The sequence below is a fragment of the Eriocheir sinensis genome, chromosome 17 (genome assembly GCF_024679095.1).
Source record: "Eriocheir sinensis breed Jianghai 21 chromosome 17, ASM2467909v1, whole genome shotgun sequence".
Taxonomy (NCBI): Eukaryota; Metazoa; Arthropoda; class Malacostraca; order Decapoda; family Varunidae; genus Eriocheir; species Eriocheir sinensis.
In genome coordinates, this window is record NC_066525.1 from 1,389,461 (window position 1) to 1,399,780 (window position 10,320).

A 10,320-nucleotide genomic window follows, 5' to 3' on the forward strand; every position below is an offset into this window, starting at 1 on the left:
CTCTCATTCCCAGCCTTTCGCTCGCCTATATTCCTCTCTGGGTCTTAGCTCGGCAATGGAATACACAAAAAAAAGTGTAGTAGATGGGTCAGTAGGCTTCAAGGGGACAATAAACCAGAGGAAAAAGAGATAACACTAATAAAGGAAGGAAAAGTCTAGTTGCGTGACATAACCGCGAGCGTGGCAGAGGGGAACTTCGGGCGCCGGGTAGGAGCTGTCGATCACTTCATTCATGTGTAGTTGCGGCGGCGCTCTGCAGGGGGCAGCACCTTCCGGGGCAGGCGAGCATTGGCACCACTGAGGGCCGGAGTTTGCACTACTGAGGACACTCCCAGAGCTGAGGGGACCGATTCTTGCAAGAGTATATATATATATTTTTTCTTTTCAGAGGCGTGGACTAATGTGCTAGTGTGTCGTAGGACGGGCTTATGTTGATGTCTTCTTAGAGTATAGTAACACACACACACACACACACACACATACACACCTTGCCCCCTGTGTCATTTTTCTTCCGCATGAATAATAGATAAAAGATATGCTTTCTTCCTATGATCTTTATTTGTTGATTGTCACCATCACATGAAGACAAGGTACATAACAAGTGGCGTTTGTCTTTATTGTAGAGTTTGCTTAACGTCACGTACATGCTTGGAACATAGATTAACATGGCCTTAAAACTATCTTTGGCGGCGGGGACTTGAAGCCTTACACGGTAATAATACTTTCGTTCACACAGCGTCGTGGTCGGGGCAGGGCGGTGCGGGGGAGGGGAGGCGGGGAGGTGTCGGGGCAGAGGCGGGGGAGGCGACTTCCTTGGCGGCCCCCGGACCCTGGCGCGCCCCACATGCCTCAAGACGTAAGGCGCCGTCCTCGCTCGTTCCACTGCCTCGGGTGCACGGCGGACGCATGACTGCAGGAAACATATCAATAATCTGTTAGAGTGTGATGATTTGTGAAGCGCAGCCACAAAAATGCTGAAAATATATTGCTAGAAGGGAAGGCAAAGCTTAGATTGATGCTCACTGTCGTGTTGAGGTCACAAGATTGGATGACTGCACAGGTAATAATTTGACATGGCTGCGGAGTCATGCTCACACCTGACGGGGCAATAGTTTCCCCTGACGTGATTGCAAAGGTTAGCCTCTCACCTGACTAGATGGGCGGGCGCTGTGCAGCCTCTCGGCCGCCTCAGTGCAGCAGCTCGGCCAGCGCCGAGATGTACGTCTGCGCCATCTGCAGCGTCTCGAACTTGGACAGCTTTTGGTCGCCGCTGAGCGCCGGGATCACCTCCCTCAGGCGGTCGAAGGCGTCGTTGAGGCCGTTCATTCTGCGCCGCTCCCGGGCGTTGGCTGCTAGGCGACGCTTCTTCATAACGTCGCGGCCCACGGCTTTGGGCGTCTTTCTTCGACACTTCGCGTTGCGGCCGCGGTTCGTGGTCGGTCCCGTGCCTGAGGTGCTGACGACGGCGGCGGCTGCGGCCAGCAAGGGGTGGGTGGTGCCAGGGGCGCCCCAGGACCAGGTGGCGGGGCCGTTGGAGGAGCCTGCCCAGGTACCCGGCGAGCCGAGTTCAAGACTCTCACAGCTGCTGACGGGGGAGCAGGAAGGGCTGGGGCGGCCCTCGGAGTGCCAGGAGGCCGTGGTGAGGGAGGAGGACCACACGGGGGACGAGGCCTCGCCGGGGGGAGGGCACTGGTGGAGGGTGGCGGCACTGGCACGCTCGTAATGAGCCATGGCACTACAGGTGACGGCGGGCTGGGTCTGGCTGAGATCCGTGAAGGGCGCGTATCCCGGGCAGGCCGCAGGGTGGAGCCACTCGGACACTGACATGCTCTACGGGCGCCACGCAGCTGAACTATGACCCTCGCCCATGCTGCCTGCCTTTTATGGGCTCGGGCTGTCTCGGTCACGTGACTGGGGCGGCCAATCCGGTGCGGTGGGCAGCAGGAGGCGGGGCGGGTATGGGCCTCCGGCGGCTGCTGGGACTCCTGCACCGCGGCGGCCACTTCACGACGGAGGCCCGGGCATGACCCCCCTCCCTACCCCTCACACACACACACACACACACACACACACACACACACTCTCTCCCAGACCCTTCCCGTCCCCGCTACCGATTATTAATTACCTTTGCGGGTTCATTATTACGGTCGGCGAGTGAGGTTCATGGGAAGGAGCCTCATTTAGGGAGCGCCGTGTCCTCCTTCCCTCCCTGTCCCTGTCCCTGTCCCTCCCTGTCCCTCTCTCCCAACAGCGTAAGGAGAGAGAGAGAGAGAGAGAGAGAGAGAGAGAGAGAGAGAGAGAGAGAGAGAGAGAGAAAGAGGAGGAGGTGGGATGTAGCGAATGCCAGAGAGGAGGAGGATCGATGTAAGGAGAAAAAGAGAGAAGGGATGCGACTGGATTGGGGACAGGTTGGGGAGGATAGGTAACGCCCTCCCCCTCCCTCTCCTCCCCCCACAACCACAAGCACCTACAGTAATAGTCTCCCCCTTCGTAATCTTCTCCCTCCCTTCCCTTCATACCCCGTCATCATCTTCCGCCTCTTCATTTCCGAGTGTAAAATTTAAGGGGAAGGGAATCTTTTTTTTTATTCGTCATTTTTAGCTTTTTTTTCTTTCTTTCCTTCCTGTTCCTTGATTTTCTGTTGCCTTCTTTTTATGTTTTCTTTTCCTCCTCCTTCTCCTTTCTTTTCTTCTTCGTATTATTTTTTTTGTTATCAGTATTTTCATCGTTGTTATTATTATTATTATTTTATTTGTATTTCTTCTTCTCTTGTTTGCTTTACATTTCTCCGATTTACTTCTTCTTCTTCTTCTTCTTCTTCTTCTTCTTCTTCTTCTTCGTCTTCTTCCTCCAAATTTATCTTTCGTTCTTATCTGTTTCGCTCAGAATGGAAAGAGAAAGGGCAGCTGCGTGGAGTCGGCCGGTGAGTGCAGCGACGCGCCTCCTAACGTATGTTCCCCGTTAGTTAGGTAACACACACATGCACACTCCCTGGTTCCTGTTCTTGTCCTTCTCTTTCCTTTCATTATCTTCTTTTTCCACCCCAACAGTTACTTCATTTTCATTTTCTTTTCGTCTCACTCCTCCTCCTCCTCCTCCTCCTCCTCGTATGTCCTATATCAGCAATCCCTTCAACGGGTCATTAGCGGGCAGGTTCGATCGCTCTCCCCCGATTGTAATCTTTTGATGCCATAACAGATAAGGACGATGAGAGGAGGTGACGAGCGATGGGCGGGAAGAGAGGCGGGGAGAACGAGCTACCGGGAAGAGGAGGAGGTGAAGGAAGAGGAAGAGGAGGAGCAGGAAATCAGTGACCTGTTCCAGATATTCTTCCTCCTTCTCCTCTTTCCTCCTCCTCCTCCTCCTCCTTGGTCTTTCTTCCTTTAAAACACAATATTCTCAACTAATTATACAACTCGTGTTTGATATCTGATAAGGTTTTTTTTTTATATCATTATGTTTAGAAGCGTTCTTTCCATTGGAGCGCTGAAGTTTAAGAAAGTTTCATTTATCATCTTTTTGCTCGTGTGACAGAATGTAAGCGGTAATATTTTTTTTTTTTTTTTACAGCAAAGGAGACAGTTCAAGGGCATAAAAAAAAGGAAACAATAATGAAAAAAAAAAAAAACCGCGACTCACTGCTCCTAAAAAGAGTTGAGAGGAGTGGCCGAAAGATAGGTCAGTTTCGGGAGGAGGGGTATCCGGTATTAATCAGTCATTCAAAAAACATGTATTCTCAGACGCGTTCGGAACCCACATCAACCATTTCCCAAGGCCACAAAGGAGATCACTCGAGTTCCCATTAGAGTTTTCACATTCATGACGCGGAAGATGCCTTATCGAGCTATCACTAGGCTCATAAAACTACCCATGGAAATACTAACACCAACCGCTACGAAAGCCTTATCAAAAATGTGTATCTGTAAGTCATGAAATGTTTGAGAATTAGCGCCCTGATGTTTTGCCTCCTCCCTGCCCTGTGCCAGCCTCTGATATGCCCCCTCTTTTCCTTCCCAGCGTGGCACGGACCTCCAGCAGCTGTGTGATGGTTGCCTGGCACTTCAGAACACTTATCGTCGCTTATCAAGGTAAGTGCTGCCAATCCCTTATCTGTAGCGTGTCCCCAATGCCTCCGTACGCCCGGCAAGAAGATGGTCAGTACATGATAGGTTCTTCTCTGTCTGGTAGAAGTAAAGATAACCGGGATGATATTTAGTTTATTGTTGCCATCGCTCGCGAAGTTGAAACTTATAATATGTGTTGTATTTTGGTCTCTGAATGCACTCCAGTAACTAATGGTGTCAGAAATAATACAGAGACTTTAATATAATGATGTTTGTCAGCTTTACCGTACCCTAGCATATCGTATTTTGGCAGCAAGGCGCAGGTCCCGTTACGTTGGGTTAGATATGTTAGGTCCGGTTAGGTTAGATTTGGTTTGGTTATGGTTTAGTTTTGTTTAGTATGATTACGTGTGTGTGTGTGTGTGTGTGTGTGTGTGTGTGTGTGTGTGTGTGTGTGTGCCAGCCCGCCTCCTCCTGGCCTGACATCATCGCCGCGGAGTGGGATCAGATGCTATCATTTCGGGGAGTGTTTCGAGATAGAAACAAACAAACAATGATTAAGGGAGGCGATTATATGACCGCCTCCTTGTCACCGTAATAATACCTTAATGACTAAAACCTGGGGACTCATCACGCCCGCGATAAGGATCACCTGCCGCGACGCAGACGTGTCGACACACTTGCTAATTTGTCCTGCGCTGCGCGGGGCTGCGAGAGGCAAGGCCCGGGCGGCAGGACCCTCGCCCGGCCGTGTTACCTGGAACCTGCCTGCCGTGTCCCAGGGCCAGGCGTCTCTTGCAAAGGTTATAAGTTTGCCTCTTATTTGTCGTTTGTGCGGACACGAGTGAAATATGATTAGCAAGCCGTCCATCAGGGCGATAACATCAAATCCTGACATGCCCGCGGCCACGGCCCCGGGCACAGCCGCCACACAAAGGCCCTGCCAGCCCGCCTCCCAGCCTCGGCCCTCCACCGCTGCCTCATCGTCAGGCCACTTCGTATGTCCTCACTTTCAGGTCATACTCAGTGCAGGTCATCTGATCCTTGGCCTCTGAGCATGGCCGCCAGTGCCCTGCAGCCGCCGTCCGTCAAGCCGGCAGCACCTCGCTCGGGGATGATGTCACTTCCCTGCAGGAACCACGCAGAACCCTGTCAAGAGCAAGGGGCGAGCTGCGTAGCTGGAACCTCCACGAATGGAAGCGTGGTGCCCTCCGCTAGCTGAGTGATGGGGAGTGAGATGTCAAGGGAAGCGCCGCCGTGCCCGCCGCTGCCGCGTGCCTGGCCCAGTGCCAATAGCTGTAATTTTCGACAATTTTTTGCCACCTGGTCAGACCTCTGCCGGGATGGCGTCCTCGTAATCTCGCAATAGCATACATTTTTCTGAGTCCTGGCTGCTCCTAGTTTATCGGGCCGTAATCCAATGAGTTATTTTTCGGGTATCAATTTAGAAAATGGCCGGGAGTGATGGCGCTCGACACGTCAAGCAATGAAAAAAGCCCCCGAAGACGCACCATTACCGGGAAGAGGCGGTAACGACCTTCTGCGACGGCGGCTCGAGGCAGGGAGGGAAGAGGAGTCGGCCGGCCTGAAGGAGGAGCGGCCAGCGTGGAGAACCGCCGGACTGACTGACGAACGCGGCGACACTCAGGTCCTTATTCTTAAACGTATCGGGTCCCCAGTACGACAACTTTCCACGACCCCAGAGAAGATTAACTTGGTTTTCAAAGGTGTGTTTTTCCCTTTCAAGATTCAGAAGTCGGTTAAAACTATCACTAGGACCACAAAATTGCTTGAAAACTCCAGCAACTGCTATACGAGTCTTTTCAAATAAGCGAACTGAGGTGTCGACACGTTTAGGAGAACTGCTTTCATTGTCTCAGGCTACACAAGACACCTACACGTGGCTCGTCATTTTTACCCTTATTTTCCTTCCATCCTGTTCGTTCCTTCTCCATTATCATTTTACCAAGTTTTCTCTTCCTCCTATAAGACGCAGTTACTCTCACTGTCCGTCCCGCTCAGTCATAATTATAATCTTACATCCATCAGAGAAACTATCCATTGTCTTTGCATCACTTACGCAACTGTTTAATTCGTTTCATTCCTCGACTGCATTAGGAAAAGGATATAAGGAGGAAAGGATTTAAGGGCAGCCAGCAGTCTAGTGTCATATATATAAAGAAGGATCATGTACCTGCAATAAACATCCTGAGAACCCAAAGGATACAAACAAACCGTGACATTGGGACATTATTAGCTGAGTCACTGAGGATGTACTTAATCTGAACTCCTTTTGGGGGGTATGGCGACGAGCAGAGAATGACGAGGACGAAACGAAAGAGAAAGATAGACAGACACAGACATACACACACACACACACACACACAGACACGGATGACGAGGACGAGGACGAGGTCACAGACAAACATACAGACATAGACATATACACAGACACAGTGGCACACGTAAACACACACAAACAGATCAACAAACAGGGCTTGGTGAGGTAGAAAGATAGCCATGGTTAGACAGGGCATAATACCCTCCCTCTTCTCCCTCTCCCCTCCTCCACCCAAAAGAAGACAGGTGCTCAAACAGGAAGGCGGGGTAAGGAGATCAAATAGAAGCGTTGAGCCACATCTGGTGCATGGCTTCGATGACAGACGGCGTTAAACTGTGAAATGAGAGACGCGAAGGGGCGGGGCGAGGCAAGTTGACGTTTATAGGTGTATTTGCAGCGGCGGCCAAAACAAAGAGGCGATGATAGAGTTGGTAAAGAGGCTGCTTGTCGTCACGAAAGCTTGCGTTTGGGGTGAAAATAACCGGTTTACGAGATTGACAGATAGTGATAGATAAAGAGAGAATGATTGGGTTTGTTAAGGAGATGCTTGTCGTCACGGAAGCTTGAGTTTGGGATGAAGATAACCAGTTTACGAGACTGACAGATAGATTGATAGAGAGAGAGAGAGAGAGAGAGAGAGAGAGAGAGAGAGAGAGAGAGAGAGAGAGAGAGAGAATTACTAGCTTGTGTATAAATGAGTATATCGTCTCTTTTAGTTAGGGAAGAGCAACTGTAAACTAGTCATTCACCATCTCTACTTCCCATCCATAAAACTATACATCTGACCTCCCATTGAGACTTAAACTTGTCTTTTCAATATCTACACATTCCTTCAATACCAATACAGGACCATCAATACAGGCGAAGGATGGCGAAGGACTCTTGCGTCGGGGTAGGAAGGGCTGCAGACCTCCTTTGAAAGTGTTCCCCTGTAGGCCAGATAACACGGGACAGGAGGTGCGATAAGGATCTCCTCTTTTATTATTATATAGTTCTATTAGTTAGAGAGCCGAGGGAGGGAGCGCAGTAATTAAACCCTCATTAAGATACGAGCTAATGGGCCTGCTTTGCTATGCTAGGCTAAATGACCCTCAGCCCCACGATTCTTGGTCTTTATTGATAAGCTAAACACCCCGTTATTATAGACATTCAGATCTTACTCGCGGCTCTAAGGGTATAGATTCCAACACTTTTGTAGCATAGATGACTTATAATTCGTGGCTTTAGGTATATACATTCTTCTGGTGTCTGTTGATGTCTTCTGGTGTCTGTTAATTTCTTCTGGTGTCTGTTCAAGGTCTTCTGGTGTCTGTTCTTCCCATGTATTCCTTTTCCTCCTCCTCCTCCTCATCATCATCATCATCTTCATCCTCATCCTCCCAATCCTCATCAGCATGCAGCATAAAGGAGGCAAAAACGAGGAAATCCAGGCTATACATGAGAACATAAGGAGTTTGCATGGGAAGGCGTACTTTTATAGATGGTGATGGCGGGGAACGGAGGCGAAATGAGAGTTCCTGAGGAGAGGACAGATGTGGCGGCATGGGTTTCGTGTCCTAGTGATGAATGCTCACCCCCTTGACCCCGCCCGAGCCACCCATCATCTCCCACAGCACTTATCACACCTCAGGCTGCTCCTTCGTCTGCCAGCGTTCCCTTTCTCGCCCCGTCTGTCTTCGTCCTGTCCCCTTAATCTCCCGCCGTTCCCACACCTCGCCACCTCATCCAGCAGAAAGGAATGCTATATACTAATACACTTCCACGGCCATAAGGCAAAGGTTAGACAGTTAGAGAAGCAGAATATATCCCTCACCACCTCATCCAGAAGAAAGGAATGCTACACTAATACACATCCGCGCCATAAGGCAAAGGTTCGACAGTGAGAGACGCAGAATGTCCCTCTATAATAACGGGTGTCACTGGAGCTCGTTCACGCTAAAGGTTCCATAGCTATGATGAAAAGGGAGAGAGAAAGGTTGAAGAATGGCTACAGTGACATCCCTACCATATCCATTACCTTATTCACCTCCACCGTAAAGGAGGGAATGCCGTGTGCAGGTCATCATCGTAATAAGAGAAAAAGGCCTGAAGGGATAAAGGGGGAGTCTGTACAGCGTTCAATCTCACTTAGCCTTGGTGACATCTTCCTCCATCACCTTATTCCACCTCCATCATAGAGGAATGAATGCTGAGTACAGGGAATCCTCGTAATAACCAAAGAAGAGGCCAGGCAGCGAGGGTTAGCTACTATGCGTTTCAGGGGCCTTGACACACAGTTTTTCGAATATAACATTTTAACAAAGCGTCGGACAAGGATGGTATTTTGGGAGACGATGATTGAGACCCCGACCTAATTGGCAAAAATAGGCTTAGGTGCCAAATGTTGATGATTACGACATTTGTAGGAGTAACTTTAAGGTAAACTTCACTAAAATATACAGGCACCAGTAGCATTCAATCTCTGTAGCGTACAATCAGTTGGCCTCCACAATAGATTCCTGCTGCCTATCCTCCTCCTCCTCCTACTACTACTACTACTACTACGACTACTACTAACTCCATCCGCTGAGAGAAGTATATTTTCTCATATTCTCTCACAAAACAATTCAGTGGCCCAAGCCTCGTCAATCCCTCTCTGTACCTTCCGCCACACTGTTCTAATAAATATTTGAATTTGAATTTGACTGCGACCTCCGCTTCCTCCTCCTCCCAAGTGACGCCGATATCCGCCCACACTCCCTCATACGCATTTTTAAGAGCTGTTTTTTGGGTTATAACACTTCCTGGGTCTCTCTCTTGATCTCTTTGGGGTTAATGAAAAGTTCTAGATGCATATAGGCTTGCTAGATTTGTTACGTTGCCTCTTGAAGCGACAGGAACTCGGGAAATCAAATAATGCGTTGTTTTTGTCATTAATGTCAAAAAAAGGTTAAGTACAGCCATCTAGCGGCAGGAAATGTAACTGTCCGCTCACTCGCTCCATGCTGCCATTATCAGGCCTTGCAAACCATTTTACCATAGCATAACTCAGGGTTTATCTATCGTATCGGGTGTTATTATTAATGCTTAGAGAGGTTTTAGATACATATAGCCGTATTTTCTGGATGCAAAGAGGGCGTATGCTCCCGGATAGTGTGGTTAGTTAAGAGGGACAGAAAGGCTTGACACTGTGTTGTCTCTCGCTCATTGACGCAACTCTCGCTCTCTTCCCTCCTCTAGAAAATAAAAATGATTGTAAATGATATGATCTAAGTGCGATCAAACTGTAGATAGGGTTCAAAAGTAATATAACTGAGCTACTTCTGAGTATACATTAGGCTAGTAAGACAATCACCTTCAGATAATCCTTCTTACTGTTCCAGCTTAATTCCTACTATTAAACCCCTTTATACCACTCTCGTACATATTAAATTTCCCTCGTCCTCACTTGCCTCTCTTCCCTTACATCAACTTCAGATAATAATCCTTCTCAGGTTTCCAGCTTCCTTGTATACCGCTTTTTTGCCTTTAATCAAAACCTTATGCCTTTTATACCACTTCTTCTTCACTACCAACATCAGAATATAGGGAGACTGCAAGAGGCCGAATGGCCCACACAAGGCAGCTCCAGATCACCCCCCCCCCCCCCACTACCACCTGTTATCCTCGTCCATGTAGCTATCAAGTCTATTCTTTATTAATTAAACCAAGCTATTGTCCCAGCACTCACTATGTGATTGTTGAGTCTATTCCATTCCATCATCCTATTACTAAACCAATGTCTGCCTATTTCCCTCCCAAATCTATACTTTTCTAATTTAAATCCATTACTGCGTGTTCTATCCTGCTGGCTAATTTTCAGTAATTTACTTATATTGCCTTCGTTGTATTCCTTGACCCATTTGAATACTTCTATCAGATCTCCCCGCACTCTTT

At 48.8% G+C, this 10,320-nt stretch overlaps 1 protein-coding gene across 1 annotated transcript; it reads right to left on the bottom strand.

Moving 5' to 3' along the window:
• Positions 1–548: 548 nt before the first annotated feature.
• Positions 549–2,099, bottom strand: LOC127000088 (twist-related protein-like). The gene is made up of 2 exons (XM_050863512.1): positions 1,149–2,099; positions 549–910 (listed from the first exon to the last, which is right to left on the bottom strand). Exon 1 carries the CDS (start codon positions 1,825–1,827, stop codon positions 1,189–1,191), a length of 639 nt encoding a protein of 212 aa, XP_050719469.1. The 5' UTR covers positions 1,828–2,099; the 3' UTR covers positions 549–910; positions 1,149–1,188.
• Positions 2,100–10,320: the final 8,221 nt, after the last annotated feature.